This window comes from Caretta caretta, chromosome 10 (assembly GCF_965140235.1).
Source record: "Caretta caretta isolate rCarCar2 chromosome 10, rCarCar1.hap1, whole genome shotgun sequence".
In the NCBI taxonomy this organism is placed as follows: Eukaryota; Metazoa; Chordata; order Testudines; family Cheloniidae; genus Caretta; species Caretta caretta.
In genome coordinates this window covers 7,927,210-7,949,694 of record NC_134215.1, presented here as the reverse complement: position 1 = coordinate 7,949,694, position 22,485 = coordinate 7,927,210, and the positions used below count along the sequence as shown (strand labels likewise).

Below are 22,485 nucleotides of genomic sequence, written 5' to 3'. Positions count from 1 at the left end.
CACAACCTTAAGCCTCCTTTTCTTTTTTAAAGGAGTAAAGCCAATGGCTATGAATTACCCATGGACTTTTGCAAAACCCAGATTCACAGCAGGCAAAACTAGTTCCAAATATACAGCAGAGTATGTTAGTAAATGCCAACTGCCATTAGAAGAGGTAGTAAAAAACAGGACATGTTTAGCATAAACCAGACAAATCTTATGTCCCTGTTTTTGGACAAAATTGGTGCATGACTGATATGTAAAAATGGGGAATCATCAAAGTAACTGGAATTTGATTTAAAACGGGCTAGCCCCCCCCCCCAACTTTTAGAATATTCTGATTTTAAATCATAATCAGATCTGTTTGTATTTTCAAGCAAAACTAAAGTGAGAATGGCTATGGCTTTGCACTGTAGTTAAGAACCTTTTCCTTGGGGGGGGGGGGGATGGTCAGAGTGGGGGAGGGCAGGGTGGTGTACACTAGTCACACTCTGCCCACAAACCCATGATCCTCCCACGAGCCTAGAGTAGCTGAATATTTCTCTTAAAGTGGTCAGCAAAAAAGAAAAAATGAAAAGGTAAGGTGACATGTTAGGTTTCAGAGTCAACACCCCCAAAGACACAAATAGGGCAGCTCAGCTCTCTCAGAACTAGTGTTTCAGACAGTTCATTGGCAGATTCAGGAAGACAGCAGGGCAATAGGTGATATTAGCATAGTAGCCTTTGCAACCAGTAGGATTTGTAACTAATTTAAGGGGCGAAAAGGAGAGAAGTAAGCTTAGATTCTGCTGAAACTGATGGGAGAATCGGGTCCTTTGTAGCTAGCATCAGCGTACTTTCCCCATCTGACTGCTGCATGGGGGTGACACCACAAATGGCTAAAGCAACGAAAGAAAAAAAAAATACAGAGAAGGAATGGTAAGGACTCCAGACAGGATTTGTAGGTGAAAAAACAAAATGTCTACCATATATTTAAAGGTCAAGAAGGGAAGTACTGGATAATTGGTGTAAGACATCAGGTATAGCCGGGGATGGGAAAGATCATGGCAAGAAGCTGAACGTTAAATGTAATAACAGCCATGGTGGAGAGTGGCAGGAGCAGTGCATTTACACGTTGGGTGGGGTATGGGGTTGGGTTGTTTGGTTTTTTTTAGTGGTGGGATGAGGTGAGGGCTTGAAGATCTTAGTCGTGCAAAGCAATCTGAGCAAGCAGGGGCCTGATTCTCCCCACACTGACTCTGGTGTGAGCTCAGAGTCATGCCACTGAAGCCAATGGAGTTTCACGGCTCCTACGATATCAGACTTAGCCCTTGGGCTGTCCAACTGGGAAAGAAGTTTCACAGATTAGTGCAAAGACTCCAATTTTAACTGACCCAACGGTAGCACTGGTCTCAAGCTGTGAGATTTGGCTCTGGGTCTTGAATAGGCCAGAAGATCAGAGCTGTCAGGTATCATTAGCATCCCTGTAAATGAGTAACCAGAAGCTGACTAATTATGCACACAGTCCAGGGGCCCTTCTCCTTCAGGACCTTTTCCCACCCAGACCCAGCATCCCAGCTATGTCCCTGAGCCAGCCCTACAAGTATTCCCAGCAAGACAGGAGCAACCGTCCCCTCAGCTGCTCTGGGGAAGCTCCAGGCTCTTTATCCTGATGGGGGTTGCTCAGCCACCCCCGCCCCTTCGGCACAAGCCCCAGATCATGGGAAGGGGTCCACAATCCACAGGGCTCCGTCTCCACCTCTCAGGCACTGGCTGCTCCCTTCCCCCATTTGCCATTATGCACCCAGGCGGGGCAATCCCTTTGCTCTGCCGAGTGTCAGGCAAAGCCCTCCACAGTGTGCGGACACAGGGCCCCTGCTCTGCTCCTTGGGCTCTAAGCTGACCAGCACGGCTCTTTCTTTTCCTCTCACTCACCCCCTCCCCAAACTGTCCCTCCTCACAGAGTTCCCTGTTCTTATATGTAACAAACTAGGCCTCATTTTACCACCTAGTCCCTCCTTGGCTTGCACATCTCTATGGAGTTAAAGACAGAGCAGGACCAAGCCTCCTCTCTTTATAGCCAGCAGGTGTGCAGCACACAGTCAAGGGGCAGGGCAGTTAATTAAGGGAAGGCTGGAGGGATTGGCTCAGTGAGAGGGATAGCCTCTCCTCAGAGCAATGGACTGCACCTGCCTGCAGCACAGGTGGGGTCTATCAGCTCAGCCCCACAGTGACAGGTGGAGAGTTAATCAAGGCCAGCCTCGCTGCTGATTGCTCTTGTACCTATCACACTGCCAGATGCCTCACAAGAGTTAGCAAGGCTAAAATACAGCTTGGTGCAATGGCCCAGTTCCACTTCCTTCCCCCAAAACAGCAATGAGCCCAGCGCACTGCTCTTTGGCTTTCCTTGAGGGCCACTCCCTAGCATTCCTCTTCCGCCTCTCTATAAATCCATGGTACACCCACATCTTGAATGCTGCGTGCAGATCTGGTCACTCCTTCTCAAAAAAAGAGATATTGGCATTGGAAAAGGGCAACAAAAATTATTAGGGGTGTGGACCGGCTTCTGTATGAGGAGAGATTAATAAGACTGTGACTTTTCAGCTTGGAAAAGAGATGACTAAGTGGTGGGATATGATAGAGGTCTATAAAATCATGACTGGAGAAAGTAAATAAGGAAGTGTTATTTACTCCTTCTCATAACACAAGAACTAGGAGTCACTCAATTAAATTAATAGGCAGCAGGTTTAAAACAAAAGAAAGGTTTTTTTTTTCCACACAACACACAGTCAACCTGTGGAACTCCTTGCCAGAGGATGTTGTGAAGACCAAGACGATAACAGGGTTCAAAAAGTAACCAGAGAAGTTCCTGGAGGATAGGTCATAGAATCATAAAATAGAATCATAGAATATCAGGGATGGAAGGGACCTCAGGAGGTCATCTCGTCCAACCCCCTGCTCAAAGCAGGACCAATCCCCAACTAAATCATCCCAGCCAGGGCTCTGTCAAGCCTGACCTTAAAAATATCTAAGGAAGGAGATTCCACCACCTCCCTAGGTAATGCATTCCAGTGTTTCACCACCCTCCTAGTGAAAATTTTTTCCCTAATATCCAACCTAAACCTCCCCCACTGCAACTTGAGACCATTACTCCTTGTTCTGTCATCTGCTACCACTGAGAACAATCTAGATCCATCCTCTTCGGAACCCCCTTTCAGGTAGTTGAAAGCAGCTATCAAATCCCCCCTCATTCTTCTCTTCCACAGACTAAACAATCCCAGTTCTCTCAGCCTCTCCTCATAAGTCATGTGTTCCAGTCCCTAATCATTTTTGTTGCCCTCCGCTGGACTCTTTCCAATTTTTCCACATCCTTCTTGTAGTGTGGGGCCCAAAACTGGACACAGTACTCCAGATGAGGCCTCATCAATGTCGAATAGAGGGGAACGATCATGTCCCTCGATCTGCTGGCAATGCCCCTACTTATACATCCCAAAATGCCATTGGCCTTCTTGGCAACAAGGGCACACTGCTGACTCATATCCAGCTTCTCGTCCACGGTAACCCCTAGGTCCTTTTCTGCAGAACTGCTGCTGAGCCATTCGGTCCCTAGTCTGTAGCGGTGCATGGGATTCTTCCGTCCTAAGTGCAGGACTCTGCTATTAGCCAGGATGGGCAGGGATGCAAAACCATGCTCTGAAGCGTCCTTAGCCTCTGCTTGCCCCCCTGCTCTTTGTTTTCATCTAAAGAAAACTCTGAATTATGATTGCTTAAGACTAAGCTCCAGTGGTTTCATCCTGAGCTTACCCCTGTTCTCCCCAGAGTCTCTCCACTGACTGCTGCAGGGGGCTGTGGAAGGGATTTTTCTGTATTGAGATGGTGCCCTGAGGCCCAAATCAGGCTCAGGGGTCCCACTGTGTGGCATGCGGCACAAAAACACAAGCAAGGGCTGCTCCTGCCCCAGTGATTGTACCAGCTCAGGAGGAGATTGTGCAACCCTGTCTCCCAATGGTGAGCACTGACACGACTGGCCTCACTGACGTGACCAGGGCGATCAGGGTATTTCTACACAGCAACTAGACACCTGTGGCTGGCCCGTGGCAGCCGACTGGGGCACACGGGGTTTGGGCTGTGGGGCTGTTTCATTGCCCTGTAGACTTCCGGGCACCCTGGGAGGTGGGAGGGTCCCAGAGCTTGGACGCTAGCTCGAGGCCCAAACTCTACACAGGAATAAAACCAGCCCCACAGCCCGAGTCGGCTGGCCCAGGCCAGCCACAGATGTCTAGTTGCTGAGTGCCGATCGGCAAGAATAAGGGTTACATGATCTAACCCAGTGATCCCCAACCTTTCTGTGGGAATACCACATTCCTATTCCCAGCAGACTGTGACGGGCGCCAAACGCCCCGTCGCCGAAATGCCACCGAGAAGCGGCAGCGGAAAGAAGCCTCGCCGCCAAGAAACGGCAACGCTTCTCAGCGGCGCTTCGGCTGGGGGTTCGCAGGTGGCCGCGCTCGGAGGTGGCATTTCGGCGGCGCGGTGTCCTGCGGGCACCGCGTTGGGGACCCCTGATCTAACCCTTAACAGGGACAAAGTGACAAGAGGACAATACAGCACTGAACACTCTGGGGTCCTGGTTCATGACTAAGGCTCCCAGGCACAATAGCCTAGATCCTCAAAGGTATTTAGGCTCCTCGCTCCATTGGTTTCAATAGGTGGCTAAATAACCTTTGAGGATCTAGGCCCATGGTGATACAAATAAATAATAACCAGGCCCTATCTTTATTCTAGTTAGATGTTTACTTCTTAGTATTTTCAAATGAAAAGATTCTTTCCTAACTATCCATCCGCATACGTGGGATTGTTTATATCAATTACATGAAGCCACAACAAGCAGCTCTGACATAAACTGTCTGCAGAATATAATGTATCTTCTCCTCATTGGTTGCTATGGGTACAGGGCCACTTTAACATCTGACTGTAAACATTAGCTGTGAAGGGGATGTGGAAACTTTGCTAAAAATAAAAGACTATGCAAAAGTCTTTATAAAGAAGGTTGCTGACAAAGCAGAATCCACCCCCGACTTAATGGTTCTGAAACTCTGAAACAGAAAAGCAGTGTCTGCAGGACAGATTGGATGCAAACAACGTTTTGATTCAAAAACGGATTTAATTCTCTTTTGGTACCATCAGGGCAGTGACTTATAAAGGGAATGGAGCAAATCACAACCATGCAAAAGCTACAGCACGTTCCACTGGTTTACAGGGGTGAACTCAAGAGGAGGAAACAGGACCACCAGTAGGCGACACATTATCTGGCACAGTTTGGGGGTTTCATTTTATTTGCAGAAAAAACAGCATTTGTGCCATGGCAATTTCCCCCCTCCTTCCTGGCACCCGCGCAAAGGTTCCTGGAGGCTGGAGCAAGTTCAGAAAGGAAAAGCAAAGAGAGGTGAGGCGTTTCAGAGACTTGAAGTGAAATGTGCAGAGGAAATAAATCAGGTGAATGTTAGACTGTTTGGATGCGACTGAGAGAAGAAATCCAGGAGGAACCCAGGGTGGCAGCAGACTCACAATGACAGACAATACAGCGAGTAAGAGGATGACTGTAATTTACTAAGGATATTATCATGCTCAGTTATACCAAGTGTTGAAGTTCTTTCCAGCCAACGATCTCAGTGCTTTACAAACATTACTTAACACTCACAACAATGCTGGGCAGTGGGTTTATTATTACTTCTACTGCACAAATGGGGGTGCAAAGGTATGGAGAGATTAAGTGACTTTCCTGAGATCATGGAGTAGGTCAATGGTGTCCTAGGAACCCAGGAGCCCTAACTCCCAATCTCTAGTTTTAACCCCAATTCCCCTCAATAACAACGCAAGCTCCCCTTCGTGCTGCGTTCGATTCTCTCACAACAACTGACTCTTCACCAGGCTTTCTTCTCAAAGTGCCTCTAACCATCACAGGAGTCCATAAACATCATTCACTCAGGCTGGGAGCTTTAACCCTTCGCCATTCCCATTCAGAATGAATTCGAACCCTAGTATCTTTTGAATAACTAGACACCAGGGCTAAGATTTCAATCCCTGGTGTGCAGAGGGGATGGCTGAATGGCTCAGTGCTAATGAAAACAACAGGGAAGAAGAAAGATAACCTAAAAAAACCCCAGCGGGACAGAGATGAAAAGATCATTAGCATCGGCAGTGTGCAGTGGGAAAGGCAGTCAGGAATGCAGCCGCTCTGCAGAAAGGACTGGAGGAAAAGTGGAACATTCCTCTTGGGGCGCCATGCTTCGGCAACACTGTCTGAGGTCATTTGCTTCATCCAGGGTACAACATTTTGTAGCAGAGAAAGAGAATGTGTGTATGTGTGTGTTTGTGGGAGTGTGAGTGAGTGAGAGAGAGAGAGATGAGCGGGTCTGATGAGCTTTCACTCTGCACAGTGAACCCTGCCTGCCCTTTGATCAAGCACCAAACAAGTAGACACTGTCCCTACACTGCCATCAATCACTCCCGTCAATAAAGATGTAGCAAGTCGATGAGTGGAACAAAAAGACAGGGCATGAGACAGCCAAAAGGCAGCTCAACAGAGACTACAATGAATCAGGGCTCTATTCTCTGCACGAACCCTTTTCCAGATTGACACAGTGCCCTTCCATGACACCTTCCAGCCCAACATCTCAAAACGCTTTCCGAACATTAATTTAAATTAAGCCTCACAAAAGCCCTGTGAGGGAAGGGTCAGCGTTACCGATGGGAGGCACAGGCCACGATTGGTCGGGGGGCTGAGCACCTGCAGCTCCCCTAGATTGCAACTGGAGTTACCAGGGCTCAACAGTTCTAACTGAGCCCTAAGGCCCAGATCTTCAAAGGTATTTAGATGCCTAACTTCCACTGAGCAAGTGGCAGAGTTCAGGCACTCAGGAGCCCCGATTGCTAGCCTCTTGCACTACTCCCCCGCCAACACTGCCATCTTCCCTTTTCGGAAGTGCCTGCATTATTTCCCCCTGGTGAAATACGCTCATGGCAGGGTGCTCTCTCTCACCCTTCTCCCCTGGGATGTGTCACATGATCCCAGTGCTTTGCAGACCCCTCCCCTTCCTCCTCCGTTGTTGGGTGAGTTCGTTCAAACACAGCAGAGCGCCACCTTCTGTGGGACACCAGCTGATCCGCGAGGGTGGAACTTCTGCCCAACTGACTGGCGGAGTCATGATGTGTTTCATGCTCCTTCACAATAGAGGCTATTTGCAAAGTCACCACAGGATTTAGAGAAACCGGGATGCCTGCCAAATTCAGAGGTGTTGACTTTTCAAGCAATGCAATTACAGCTCATGCCTAGATTAAATGCACCGTATTAAAAGTGCACAGTGTCAGCTGAATACTTCGGACATCAATACTGTACAGCCTTTTGAAAGTCACTCTACTTAACAGTCTCATTCCAGGGACATCTGCATGAAAGATCAGCTGGAACAGGCGACTGCTGTCCTAAGAAACTATTTACAAATGTCCCCTCAAGGCCCTGTTTACTATTTCATGGGCCCTTTAGTTACAAAATACAGCTGGCTTGTGTTTTGCTGGGAATTTTTTGTTTTGTTTTGCTGGTCTCTAAAATCTGGTTTTGCTTCCTCCCAAGATGCGGGGGAGAAAGGTTGAAAGCTGCTGCACGATAGTCCTCCGAGATAATCTCCTTCTTCTTGGCTACTTTCTTTGTGTATCTGCTGCAGATTTTGTGAGCCAGGACAAAAGGAGGAGACATAAGGGGCAGACTGAGCTACACTGTGGGTCCCCATGAGTGCTTTTAGCTCTCTTATTCTGGCGGTTTCTCTGATTGTTACAACTGTCATGGTACAATTCATTGGAAGGACGGGGTTTGTTTGGCTAATTAGCAAGATACATTTCAAAGGGAAAATGGACAAATCACACACCCAGAGGACCAGCAAACCAAGCAACCCGAGAAACTTGTCTCACAAAGGAGAAAGAGAGAAAAATAAAAAAGACTATTACATCACCACCATCTGAGCACCCCTCAGATCCACACCAAGATCCTGGGATTCTCCGACTTCCGGTGTTTGCAAGTCAAAAAGGGACAATTCTTTGGAGACCCGTTTTTCGCATAGCTCCCTTTGGCTGCGATGAGGCATGCTTTGTGGGACCAGTGGGAGGTCTAATCTGATACGCATTGATGCTAGAGAGTAGGCTGGAAGCTTAAGTGAACTTTGGCCAAGACTAGCAAAAATGACTAGTGATTTTGAGTGCCCAACTTGAGGCACGTTGAGGGGGCCGGATGGCCACTCAGCACTTCCTGACCATCAGGCCCTTTAAGATGCCTCACTCTGGGCATCCAAAAATGGTGGCCTCCAAAATCACTAGTCACTTTTGAAAATCTCGAGCAAATTTTGGTAAATTTAAGACTAGCAAAAGGTGCAATGGCAGTAACTGCACATGCAGACCAGTCAGGTACTTGCACAAGCCTTTTGGAACAGGCCGTTACACATGCAAGTCTAAAAAACAGGCCGCTTGGGCTAAATTTTCATAACACAAGCATGTGCAAATGTGTGTCTGGAATGACCTGATCTCCACTTGCAAAGGAGCAGTCAGGCATGGCTTTACCTGTTACGTTTGAAGCCCGGCCTCATGCAGTAGCTGGGTTTTTCTTGCGGATTTATAGAGGTTAAACCTTTAACTTCAAGGTTCCCCGCCGGTTTTGCCTTTCTTTCACGTTCAAGCCTATAATCAAAACACTTTAGCCTTGGCTGCTTTGGAAACAACTAGGAAGTGGGAACAAAACTCATTGTGAAGAAACCCTCCTAGCTGGATTTTGTGGGGGTTTGAAGTTGAAAATCTCTTGAGAACTAGAGTGAGGGATTAGAAAGAGTCAGCGAATGCAAAGCTTGGGGAAGGGCATAATTAGACAGCAGGCTGAGTTCTCTTTTCCCGTCAAATTATCTCGCACAGGTGAATGGCCCAGCAGACCGACTCCCCTCATTGAAATCTCCCAGCTCCTGTTCTCTCCTCAGTTCTCTGCAAACACACCTGCTGCTGCTATTTGTTCTTTGCCGCCTTCCGTTTCTGCTGATAGATTTCTTCTGTGAAGGGTCTGTTGGGGTGGGGAAAGGTAGAAAAAAATTAAAGACAACTGTGTGCCATTAAACTGATACCAGGATCTCTGCTCCTGTCCCCTCCTAACACCTAGAGATCAGGGAGATTCTGCTTTGGAGCAAGAAACAATACAGCAGTCCCGGTAATTCCCATACCTAGCGGCTGGAAGGCAGCACAGTGTGCGGCTCTCTCTAATGCACTGCCTTTGTAGGTATATGTACTACTAACCCTTAGTGGCCAGGCCTACAGAGAGAGTATGGGACCTGCTACTAGCATCAGCTAACAAAGTTCTCCTTTAGCCTTTGTTTTAGGAGCAAGGTTCCAGCCCCTTCTCCCCATGTGTGAGTGTGTGATTCATCTAGTGATGGTGACTGTTGCCTGCAGCATGCAAGTCTGTGACAAAACAAGGCCCAGGGTGTGAAAGTAGCTTTATGCCCCCGGCGCCCCCCGCCGGTGCTTTGCAAAGGTGCCCCTCGCTGCCACAGGGGAGGCTGCCAGCTCCCTCTGCAGCAGGCTCAATAATGTCCCGCTACAGCTACCGCTGATGTGTGCAAAGGGGGAATGGACAATGACAGCTAGAGACAAGACTTGGAGGTCTTCAAAATCCATCCAGCTTTAATGACAGCTCCTAGGACCACCCACCCTGGGAAATACCCAGAATCCCTGACTGTGGGGAGGCAAGAGGCTCACCCCGTAGGGAGACAAATGAGACTGCTTCCAAGTGCAGAGCCTGGGCTAAGTTCTCAGGGGCACTGCATTGCACTGCAGGCATATTCCTGCCCTAAAGCCTGCTGTCCAGTCCCAGAAGGATCACCCCACGGGAATGGTGATCCTCTGGTGGCACAGAGTGGGCACAAGGGCTCCTGCACAACCCTCTCCTGACTGCTAGTGTAGCTTGGGAAGCGGGGTGTGGCCAAAATACGATCATGGGCTATGCAAACCCTGGGCTTTTCAGCCTCTTTGGAACACTAGCTGCTGACATAAATGAGAGCAGTCCTCAAGGCTGCTCTAACCTGGTGCAGGCGGACTGGCTCTGCCCAGAGCCGCAGCAGGATGAGGGCCGCACAGAGGTGAGCTCTAAGCCTCCTTTGTGTGCACATGCTCTGGCTCAAGCTGTGGGCAGTATGGCCAAAGGAGGATCCAGCCCTTTAAATCTATCCTTGCTCCCCTTCAAGACAAACATGAAAGTAAAGAAAAATGAACAATCAAGTGAGAAACAAAACTTCAGGGCACTAAGCCCCTCACTTTTCAGGCTCTCTTTTGTTCCTCAGAAGCAAACGCCCAACCTCCCACTTTCATCCTTTGCAGATCACCTTTAAGGGCATTTGAAATACGTGTCACTGCTAAAGTACAATTGATGCCTCTGGTGGATATTCCAGGCAGCCACATTCAGCATGGGCCTGGAGAGTGCAGTGCAAAAGATCAGAAGAACCCATAAAAGGAATTACAGAATGCAAACTAGTGTTTGCAGTGCACCGTCAGGATACCCATTCTACGCCTGTGGACTTCTTTATTGTCGTTGCCATGTAAATTCAAGACAGAGACGGCCATTAAAAATCCCTAGTCTCCTTTTTCCTTAGGCGCCGTCTTAAAACCTAAATCTGTCCATTACCAAGGGGATTGGGAAAAAAATAAACAAACATTCTTTTTCTCCATGATGGGCTAACTGGAATAACTGCTCCACTGGGACTCTGGCTTTGTCTCCAATTATTTTATCGTGTGCTCTTGAAAAACTACTCACCCCTCATACAGCATTGCAATCATATAAGAAACCGCCACTACAGCTGTCAGTAAAAGGCCAGCTGGGCTCGCATGCCTGTTTTCAAAAGAGAGAAGCGAAAGATCAGGTAAGTCACTGGCCTTACGTAACATGGGTTAGTAAGTAAGTTAGTAACATGGGGACAATGTACTCCATGAGAGCATGCCCGTCTTAAATAAACAAAGGGCAAGCGTTATTGTTTTGTATTGAATGCAAACTTCGACAGATTTCCGAGTAGCAGCCGTGTTAGTCTGTATCTGCAAAAAGAACAGGAGTTCTTGTGGCACCTCAGAGACTAACCAATTTATTAGAGCATAAGCTTTCGCGGGCTACAGGCCACTTCATTGGATGCATCGGATGTCACTTGGCAAAGGTTATTTCCTGACCAGCTTCTTTCAGGTAAACTAACTATGTTTGTGCTGACAACGCTGCTACTTGGAAGATAACTCCTGAGATTATAAGGCCATGTAAGAGCTGAAAACTCCGTTACATAAGACTGTGGCATGGAGCCCCAGCACCATAAAGGAAATGTCTGACGCACACAGACCCAGGAGGGAAGAAGCTCCTGGGAGATGAAATACCGCTAGTGTGTACAATGACGGCCAGACCAACCTAAGGACATTTGCTCCCAAGGATGGGGACTTCTGCTTTGATGGGATTGAAATACCTAACTGAAATGGTTAAAACACAGGCTGATGGCACAGGTGTAACACAGGACACCCAGGGCCTTTCTAAACACTCTATTGTGTGGCTCTATTCAAGCAGTTACAATAAACGGTCATGAATTAGGAAGGTCCCATTCAGTCACTTAGAGTGGGATTTTCCAAAGCACCTATGTGACTTAGGTGCACAAGTCCCACCGAAAGGAACAAAGGCATTTGTGTTCCTAAACCACTTAGGCACATTTGAAATTCCCATCCCTAATCTCTCTGTGCCTCAGCCTTGCCCGTTTAGATTGTAAGCTCTTCAGGGCAGAGACTGTCTCTCATTATGTGTCCATACAACACCAGCACAAAGGGGTTCTGATCTGAGTCTAGATGCTACAGCAAAACACTTAAATAATAATAAAAGCAGAACCTCGATTTTACGAACACCAGTCTTACAAATGACCAGTTGTCTGGGCCATTTTTCCTGAAAAAGAAAAAAGAAATCACATCACGAATGTGATGCTGATGAAGAACAAGTCAAAATCCTTTCACGTCCTGATGCCTTATTGGAAATCGCTTTGCAGTGGTATGAAGGACAAGAAGAAACTGATGCTATGCACCGTACATACTGTAATTCCATGGCGCAGTAATTCAAAAAACCCTCTCCACTGGGACTCAGATTGTCTTTAAGTATTTTATCCTCTGCTCTTGAAAAGCTGTTCACCCCTCGTACAGCATTGCAATCACGCTACAGCTGGCAGCTGTAATTTTGAGATGTTACATGTTACAACCTTTTTGATTTGATGAGTGCCTCACTCCCCAGTGAGTCAAATAAGGGTTCTACGGTCATATCTTGTCTGAGTGGGGCGGGGCGGGGGGGGGAAGGAGGGGGAGAGAGTGTTTAAAGATGCTGTAGTTCTGAGGAATTTCAATCAGCCAGCTTGCCACAAAACCCCTGATGAAAGAAAGCCCAACGAGGTTAGATTCTAGCGGCTCCTATCTGCCCTAACAAAATGGATGATCATATTCTGCTGGGTTCCAACATTACTGTTTGGGATTCATCTCTTCTTTCATTACAATTGCTGCATCATGAAACTTCACGTCTCCTGGCAACTAGCAATCTTATTAGGATAACTGACAGAGGTGATCACAGGCCAGGGAGTTGTAAACAGGCTATTTCAAAATCCATTTAAGTGGAGACAGATCAGTCAACCAACTTTGTTCCATTGTTCCTTCACGTTAAAGTAGGCTTCACAAGGGGACCAGCTGGCTTTGATAGATCCCCCTACTGCCACTTACATCTTTCTTATGCCCATCAAAATGGATCATGTAGGTACTGTACAGCCAGATGAACCTCACCTCCAAATCCGCCCACCCAAGAGTTTCAACCTATTGAAAACTAATGAACCAAACAAGCAAAAATCCTATTGGTCCCCCATCAAATAAAGGCTGATGTGTATTACAGAAGAGACAGCAGTGAATCATGGGAGTCTTTCTAGCAGCTAAATCACATGTGTATGAGGGCAGAGTAGAGATTAGAGGCACACTGCCACCACCCATATAAATTGCACGACTATTCTTAAAGGATGTGAGACCTGATCTGGATAGATTGTGAGCTCTTTGGGGTTGGGAGCTTAGCTTCTAACTTGTCTGTAAAGCTCCTAGCTGTTTTTGGTAGTACCGTAACGACGACATAACGTTTCACATGCAACATTCTGCAGTTCCATCAGGGACCGGAAAGCTGTGACTAACTGCTGGGAAAGTCCAGTGGTGGGCATGAAAAAGGCCAGATCATCAGCTGGTGTACATCAGCATAGCATCACTGACGACTCTGGTGCTTTATAGCCCCTGGGGATCTGCCCCAAAGCTCAACCTGAGTCTTCCAAAAACGCTTCCCAAAGTAAATGGCTCATCCGTCTGGTTCTCCTCCAACACCGCTTGAATTTAAACACGGGTGTTCGGAACTTTTTGTTTACTCTCAGTTTACCAGTGGGGAGCCTGTTCTTCTAGACAGCTCAGCTCCTGCCGGCATGCTGCGGATTCTACCGTTCAAGGGTGTTGTGAGCTTTGGTTTCTTGTAGTGAGGTACATTTAGTGAACGGGGACCGAGAAATGATTGTGTTTGTGTTTAAATCCATTTAGAAATGTTTTAGTTAAAAGGTGAACATGGCCAATTTCCTCCTTCCGGCTCGAGCTGAGCTTTGTCCTTCAGAAATGGGTCACCATGCAGAGATAAATGAATGAATGACGTTCATAGCAGCACCTGATAGTATCCAGTTATTGTAATATTAGATTGTAGAGATGCACATGCAATTCAAACAAGCAAAGCTGGGTACAGCAGATACCCAGCCCATGAAAGGAGGTGCGGGATTTTTTTTTTAAATATTGGGATCATAGACAGTGAGGCAAGAGAGTTGGAACTGAAGTATTCCATTCACCTCCTGATCCAAAAAAGATTTCACCGCATGTAGTGAACGGCAGCAGTCCAATCTGTGACTGTTTACTTGAACCCAGGACTTAAATGAGACAACGGATGAAAGGCCAGGCCCTTTGAATCAATGGGAGTTTTGTGCTGACTTCCAGGGTGGGCAGGATTTCACCCTATAGGTATGTCTACACTACAATCAAGGCGTGACTGCAGCATGTGTAGATATATCCAAGCTAACTGTGAGCGATCAAGCTTGAATAACCATCGATGGGAAGCCTTGGGAACACAGGTGCTACAATGGGCTAGCCACTCAAGTCCAAACCCAGGGCCCTGGGGGGGCTTGTACAACCCGTGCTGCCACGTTTTCACTGCTATTGTCATTTGAGTGAGCTAGGCTGAAACTAGCTTGGGGCTGCCTACATGTGCTGTGGTCATAGGCGCCGACTCCATGGGTGCTCGGGGGCTGGAGCACCCATGGGGAAAAATTGGTGGGTGTTCCCCGCTCCCCAGCGCCTCCACCTTCACCGCAAGGGCACCGCTTTTCCCCTCCCAGCAAGTGCTGGGCGGGAGGGGGCAGGAGGGGGAACGCGGCCTGCTCAGGAGAGGAGGCGGGGCCGGGGATTTGGGGAGGGGGTCCAGTAGGGGCAGGAAGGGGAGTTGGGGCGGGGACTTTGGGGGAAGGGGTTGGCATGGGGGCGGGGCACCAGCACTGGTGCCATGAGAAGTTGGCACCTATAGCTGCGGTCACAGGTCTGCCAGCAGTGTCGACACGCCCTCAGCGTGGTAACACCGTAGGCTAGCTAAGGTGTTCAAAATAGGGTGGCTAACGTTAGGCTCCCAAGTCCACATTTAGGCACCTAAATCAGTTACAAGTGGCAGCTGCTGGGTGCGTGGCCCTATTAACGATCAAGCCACAGATTTAGGTGCTGAAATAGGGATTTAGGGGGCTAACTTCTGGCCCCCCACTTTTGAAAAAATCACAGCCTCGGTGTCAATCAGTTTGGGAGTAAGACAGCTGCTGCATCCATCAAAACTATTCTTCATGGTTGTCAGAGCGAGGTCCCGTCTCTTCTCCGTCGGGAAAGACGCCACACTTGACTGCGTGTGCGAGACGCTATTTTTGTTTCTGAGAACACGACAGACGTCAGGGAGAAGAAGAATCAAAAGCAAGGCGGGGAAGAGCCACCACTTCTCCATCTCACGTTAGAGACTGTCCAATGGCTGCCCGTGGCAGTCTATAAAACCAGAGTTATGAATAGTCAAACAGCCTCTGCACCCCACTTGCTGTTCAGGGCTGAAGAGATAAGGCACTACAAGTGTAATTTACTCATCTCCAGCCTTGAATATATTTTCCTCCTTGTTGACTGTGCAGACAAGTGGCAATTGCTCCCTTCTTGTTAATTAAAGAAGAAGAAAAAAAGGGTCACGAAAGCAATTTGCCTGGCAAGCGTTCGTGCACAGAATCTGCAGAAAGACTATTCTCAGAGAGACTGACAGGGACGGTGGGCAAACCAGGATCGCACAGGGACTGTGGTACAAGACATAGCGGTAGCCAGGCAAGATGTCAGCGTGACAGCTGCCTTCTTGGCTAACAAACCAGGGATTGAACCGGGAACTTCCAGAGCTAAAAGCACAAGCTGCTGCAGCTTGAGTTTAAGAGGCCAGGCTTCACAGACTTGCATCCTCTGCGGATCGGGCACAACAGGGGGCCGGTAACACACACTCACCAATGGGCGAGGTGTGCACGCTTTCCTTGTCACGCCTAGAAACACGCCTGCCTTTCCAGAAAGGCCTGTCTTATGGAGGAGGTCAGACGTAGGCTACGTCTACACTACTGAGTCCTGCTGGGTCACTCAGGGGCATGAAGAGCTGTGAGCTCTGACCGATATCACTGTGCTGGTAGAAGTCCCATGGGCAGATGTAGTTATACTAGCAAACTTTGCCGGTGTAGCTTGTTTCGTTTGGAGGGGGTGGGGGCGGGACTGCCAGGATACCTGCATCCACCCTAGGAGTGCTTTGCCAGGCTAGTATGATGGTACTCCTCTACTGGTCAAGTGTCCTAGTACAGACAGGGCGCCCACGATCACAACGGTTCCTTCTGGCCTTAAAAATCTATGAAAAGCACGAGTCTCGGGGCTCAAGTCTCAGCCCCAGCAAAGCCACGAGTTCATTTATTGAACTATGACTGAGACACATGCTGGACACCACCCCAAACACAGTACGGTATGAAGAGGGGAAGGAGAGCTTTTGGCATCTGAGAAGAGGGAGGTGGCTCCAGCCCCAGGGGCCATCTTGTAAGGCCCGGAGAAGAGATGAGATGAAGACAGCAGTTAGAGAGGTGATTGGGGAGAGTGAGGTTAGGAGGAAAGTTGGGGAGTGAAGTGCAGAAAGCAGACACACATCCAAAATACGGGGCTTCCCAAGACCTTGCTAACCGTCTATCTGGGCATTCATACCATGCCCATCACCATGGCATCTGACCGCCTGCCTGGGAACACAGCTGCAGACTCAGCAGTCAGACAGATTCAGGACTTAATTTACAATGGTGGCCCGAAGTTCTAGTGGCGGGAAGGGTAGTTCTCCAGCAGGTTGGACAGACACCCCAATGCTGCATCCAGATTGGTCAGCTGCAGCCACAGGAGGCTCTGGGCTTGTCTACAGGAACATTTAGGTGGTGGTAAGCTGGGGCGTGAATTTAACCTGCTCTAGCCAGCCGTGCACTAACTGTCTGTGGGCACTCTGCTGACGCACATTAAGAGTTTGTTAATGTGCTTTGATCTAGTCCTGTTTCAAAGAAAACTAAATCAAAGCACATTAACAAACTCTTAACGCACTTTAGCAGGGTTCATGTGGATAGTTAGTGAGCAGCAGGCTAGTGTGGGGTAGATTCACACCCCATCTTGCCGCAACCTACTTGTTCCTGTAGACAAGCTCTCTGTCTCTAGCCCCATGCCCAGAATCACCTCCTCTCTAATAATGCCCTGGGGGAATGAAGAGGATCTTGCAATTCTGACTGCAAACCCTGCTAATGCACTGGGCTGTAACCAGGTCTAGCCCATTCTTGATTGCTAGAGCTACAGATTGATTTCCACAGATCAAGAGCTTTATATCATACTATAATATCATTACACTATCATACTTATATCATTACAATCCCCCCTCCTCATTAGGATTATGTTCCCCACCCCTCAACCCCATATTAACACATGCTTGTTCAGGTCTCCTTATTGATTCATATCAGAGAGAACAAATTTACATGATCATTTGTTGACAGTGAGAGCTCTAATTGTATCATTTGGCCCCAGTTCCAGCACTGATTTACAAGGCTTGTTACCATGTGTTAAAACATTTCCCTTTAAAGGATACACAAAACATTCCCTAAATAATTAACACTTCATTTAGGTGGCTGCTTGACTCAGGCATGGAAAAGCTACAATGTGGAAGTTACACATTTTCTACTGAAAGCTTAACAGATTTATGTGGTAACAGAAGGGTGAGAACCTATAAATATAGGTAGGTTTCAGAGGAACAGCCGTGTTAGTCTGTATTCGCAAAAAGAAAAGGAGTACTTGTGGCACCTTAGAGACTAACCAATTTATTTGAGCATGAGCTTTTGAAAGTCTGCTGCAGTTTCCACGGTAAACATCTGATGAAGTGAGCTGTAGCTCACGAAAGCTCATGCTCAAATAAATTGGTTAGTCTCTAAGGTGCCACAAGTACTCCTTTTCTTTTTATAAATATAGGTAGTATGTTTTGGCTTTAGCATGACCATGGCTTCTGTAATGTAGGGATTGTCACTTGAGTCCCTACGCTGGACTGTACCAACCTAATGTACTTAGAGTAGCAGCCATGTTAGTCTGTATTCGCAAAAAGAAAAGGAGGACTTGTGGCACCTTAGAGACTAACACATTTATTTGAGCATAAGCTTTCGTGAGCTACAGCTTGTGAGCTGTGTAGCTCACGAAAGCTTATGCTCAAATAAATGTGTTAGTCTCTAAGGTGCCACAAGTCCTCCTTTTCTTTTTGCTAATGTACTTAGGATACTTTTCGAGCCACTGATTATCAGCAGTAACAAGACTTGTTGGTTTGAGCAATTTTAGAAAGAAAGTTAATTGACAATACTAAAAAAAAAAAAAATCAAATCAAGTCAGTCAGCCTCACCTCAGTCCCTGGAAAAACCATGGAGCAGGTCCTCAAGGAATCAATTCTGAAGCACTTAGAGGAGAGGAAAGTGATCAGGAACAGTCAGCATGGATTCACCAAGGGCAAGTCATGCCTAAATAATCTAATTGCCTTCTATGATGAGATAACTGGCTCTGTGGATGGGGGGAAAGCAGTGGACGTGTTGTTCCTTGACTTTAGCAAAGCTTTTGACATGGTCTCCCACAGTATTCTTGCGAGCAAGTTAAAGAAGTATGGGCTGGTTGAATGGACTATAAGGTGGATAGAAAGTTGGCTAGATTGTCAGGCTCAGCGGGTAGTGATCAATGGCTCCATGTCTAGTTGGCAGCCGGTATCAAGTGGAGTGCCCCAAGGGTTGGTCCTTGGGCCGGTTTTGTTCAATATCTGCATAAATGATCTGGAGGATGGCGTGGTTTGCACCCTCAGCAAGTTTGCAGATGACACGAAACTGGGAGGAGAGGTAGATACGCTGGAGGGTAGGGATAGGATACAGAGGGACCTAGACAAATTGGAGGATTGGGCCAAAAGAAATCTGATGAGGTTCAACAAGGACAAGTGCAGAGTCCTGCACTTAGGACTGAAGAATCCCATGCACCGCTGCAGACTAGGTTCTGAATGGCTTGGCAGCAGTTCTGCAGAAAAGGACCTAGGGGTTACAGTGGAAGAGAAGCTGGGTATGAGTCAACAGTGTGCCCTTGTTGCCAAGAAGGCCAATGGCATTTTGGGATGTATAAGTAGGGGCATTGCCAGCAGATCGAGGGACGTGATCGTTCCCCTCTATTCGACATTGGTGAGGCCTCATCTGGAGTACTGTGTCCAGTTTTGGGCCCCACACTACGAGAAGGATGTGGAAAAATTGGAAAACGTCCAGCTGAGGGCAACAAAAATGATGAGGGGACTGGAACACATGACTTATGAGGAGAGGCTGAGGGAACTGGGATTGTTTAGTCTGCAGAAGAGAAGAATGAGGGGGGATTTGATAGCTTCTTTCAGCTACCTGAAAGGGGGTTCCAAAGAGGATGGATCTAGACTGTTCTCAGTGGTAGCAGATGACAGAACAAGGAGTAATGGTCTCAAGTAGCAGTGGGGGAGGTTTAGGTTGGATACTAGGAAAAACTTGTTCACTAGGAGGGTGGTGAAACACTGGAATGCGTTACCTAGGGAGGTGGTGGAATCTCCTTCCTTAGAAGTTTTTCAGGTCAGGCTTGACAAAGCCCTGGCTGGGATGATTTAGTTGGGGACTGGTCCTGCTTTGAGCAGGGGGTTGGACTAGATGACCTCCTGAGGTCCCTTCCAACCCTGATATTCTATGATTCTAAGCAGACTCTGCTAATCAGTCTATTGTAAAGCTGGACAAAACTTTTCAGATTAAACTTCTTTCTCCCCAGAAAAATGCAGAGTCAGGTCAAGTGAAAGATTTTGCAAATTTGTGTCAAATTTGTCAAATTGTTTCAATACCAAAAAAAAAAAAAACTAACAAACCAAACAAGCAAAAATCCTCCAAAAATCTAAATGACTTTTCATTCCGACTTTCGGAAACCAAACGTTTCAATTTTTCACCTTTTTGTTTCAAAATTTCCTTTCTTTTCAGGAAAAAAAGAAACTTCATTTTCGGTTGGACAAAATGATTTGTTTGACACACAATTCTTTTCCCTCTCAGTTTGCAGGGAAAAAATGATCTTTTTTTGTTTGGAGTACAACGCCCCCCCACCCCACAGACAGAACAAGTGCACTGTGCATTCTATGCACCCCAAAGAAAGGCTACAAAGACACCGACTGCCCTTCTTATGGGGAAGTGGCTGGCTGCCAACAGTTTTCTTTAAATGATTTTGCACACGGGGAAGAGCAACTGCTGCCTGGCCTCAAATTTCATGGCAATCTCACTGAGTCCCACTGACTCCTCCAGGAGTCTGAGTCAACGTTCTTGTGAAAACAGAGTATTTCAGCCCTACTCCCGTCATGTGTACTTCAGGACGCAGATAAAATCAGGCTCTACCTCTTGCATTGCAGGCTCTGCCATAGCAGCATTAGACAGGACAGACCAACTAATCTTGTCTGGGTCCTTCCGCACATGCTGCCAGTGTCCATTATACAAGGCACTGGTGAGACCTCACCTGGAATACTGTGTGCAGTTCTGGTCTCCCATGTTTAAGAAGGATGAATTCAAACTGGAACAGGTACAGAGAAGGGCTACTAGGATGATCCGAGGAATGGAAAACCTGTCCTATGAAAGGAGACTCAAGGAGCTTGGCTTGTTTAGCCTAACTAAAAGAAGGTTGAGGGGAGATAGGATTGCTCTCTATAAATATATCAGAGAGATAAATACCGGAGAGGGAGAGGAATTATTTAAGCTCAGTACCAATGTGGACACAAGAACAAATGGATATAAACTGATCATTGGGAAGCTTAGACTTCAAATTAGACAAAGGTTTCTAACCATCAGAGGAGTGAAGTTCTGAAACAGCCTTCCAAGGGAAGCAGTGGGGCAAAAGACCTATCTGGCTTTAAGATTAGACTCAATAAGTTTATGGAGGAGATAGTATGATGGGATAACATGATTTTCGCAATTAATTGATCTTTAAATATTCAAGTTAAATAGGCCCAATGGCCTGTGATGGGATGTTGGATGGGGTGGGATCTGAGTTACTACAGAAAATTCTTTCCTGGGCATCTGGCTGGTGAATCTTGCCCATATGCTCAGGGTTTAGCTGATCGCCATATTTGGGGTCGGGAAGGAATTTTCCTCCAGGGCAGATTGGAAGAGGCCCTGGAGGTTTTTCACCTTTCTCTGTAGCATGGGGCACGGGTCACTTGCTGGAGAATTCTCTGCTCCTTGAAGTCTTTAAACCACGATTTGAGGACTTCAATAGCTCAGACATAGGTGAGAGATTTTCGCAGGAGTGGGTGGGTGGGTGAGATTCTGTGGCCTGCGTTGTGCAAAAGGTTGGACTAGATGATCGTAATGGTCCCTTCTGACCTTAATATCTATGAATCTAAGTGTCCATAAACCTCCTAGCTGGGAGAAGGACCAGAGCCAATACCAGTCTTTTAATGTGCAGATAGCCTGACTGGCAAGAGGATGTTCTTAGAAAAACATGGCCAGTATCTATCTTCATCCCAAGCCTCTGCCTGAGAGAGTGGGCACAAAATGCCAGCATTCACCTATCTAGGCAGGCCAGGCTGAGGAGTCGAAATAGAGCTGGTGGGAATTTTTCAACAAAACAGTTGGAAAAGGCCAGTTTGTCCAAACCAAAACTTTATGCAGGACTGTAGGAGTTTCTTGGGTCCAAGACAGTATTTCTGGTCAAAACCCCAGAACAGCCACTTGCCCAGAGTTAGGGCACTCCCCTGGTATGTAGGAGATTCAGGTTCAAGAGCAGGGACTTAATCCCCCAGTCTCCTATCACCCAGGTGAGTGCCCAGAGCAATGGGCTGTTCTGGGGTCTCTCTCTCTCTATGAAAATATCAGGAGGTCTCAGTTTTGTCCCAGTGTGGAACAGGAATAAGTTTAGAAATAACAAAATTATTTTGCAGGAGGGGAAGTCAGCTCCTGCCCAGCTCAAAGCCAGAGAGCCCCATGCCAACTCCCAAGGGAAGGTCAGTTTACATCGCAATCGAAGAGCTAGCTCTGAGAGGCAGTGACTGGGCTCTCAACTGGGAATCGGGAGGCTGGGGGTCTATTTCCAGCTCTGCTGCAGGATCTTGGGGAAGTCACCTGCTTTCCCTTTGCCCGTTTTCCTTTGTGCGTTGCGTCGGTTTAGACTGAAAGCTTTTGGGATATGGACTCGGTTTGATTCCTGTGCCTTTCTACAGTACCTAGCACAATGGAAGCCTGCTCAGAGTTTGGCCGCTAAGCACCCCTGTCATGAGAATAATAATGAAGGTCTCTTGCACAGCAACCCTTTGCTACAGATACCTCAGAAACTTGAAAGGAGGTCCTAGGAGAAGAGAACAATCCAAAGATGGCCAGGTCTGTGTATGTAACAAGGACAGAGGGTAATGTAGACCCTTCCCATGGCGAAGATGATTGTATTTCATGCAATGGGTTTGCACATCTTCAGAGACACCATAATCAGCACAAAACGGAGGGGACATTTGTACAGGGCTTTTTGCCCTCATCCGTCAGTTTTCTGCAGAGCCTTCTACTCAAAGGGCCAAATCTTCCAAGGGCCTCCCCTTCTGCACACAGGTTATCTGCATGTTCCCATTTGTGTGTGCAAATCTTCATGGGCATGTGCAAATCAGATACCTGTATTTCAAAAAGCCTGACGGTAGGGTGACCAGATGTCCCGATTTTATAGGAATGGTCTTGATGTTTGGGGCTCTGTCTTATATAGGCGCCTATTACCCCCCACCCCCGTCCCGATTTTTCACACTTGCTATCTGGGTCACCCTACCTGATGGGCATGAGCATT

General features: G+C 47.4%; 1 protein-coding gene across 5 annotated transcripts in view; it reads right to left on the bottom strand.

Moving 5' to 3' along the window:
• Window positions 1-5,102: 5,102 nt before the first annotated feature.
• PEMT (phosphatidylethanolamine N-methyltransferase) overlaps window positions 5,103-22,485 on the bottom strand; it is a 90,402-nt gene continuing 73,019 nt past the window's right edge. For all 5 annotated transcript variants that reach the window (XM_048866630.2, XM_048866629.2, XM_075117579.1 and 2 more), the window contains 2 exons: window positions 10,796-10,870; window positions 5,103-9,052 (listed from right to left, as the gene is read on the bottom strand). In XM_048866630.2, coding sequence (XP_048722587.1) covers window positions 8,998-9,052; window positions 10,796-10,870 — 130 coding nt within the window. In that variant the 3' untranslated portion in view covers window positions 5,103-8,997. The remainder of the gene's footprint in view (window positions 9,053-10,795; window positions 10,871-22,485) is intronic.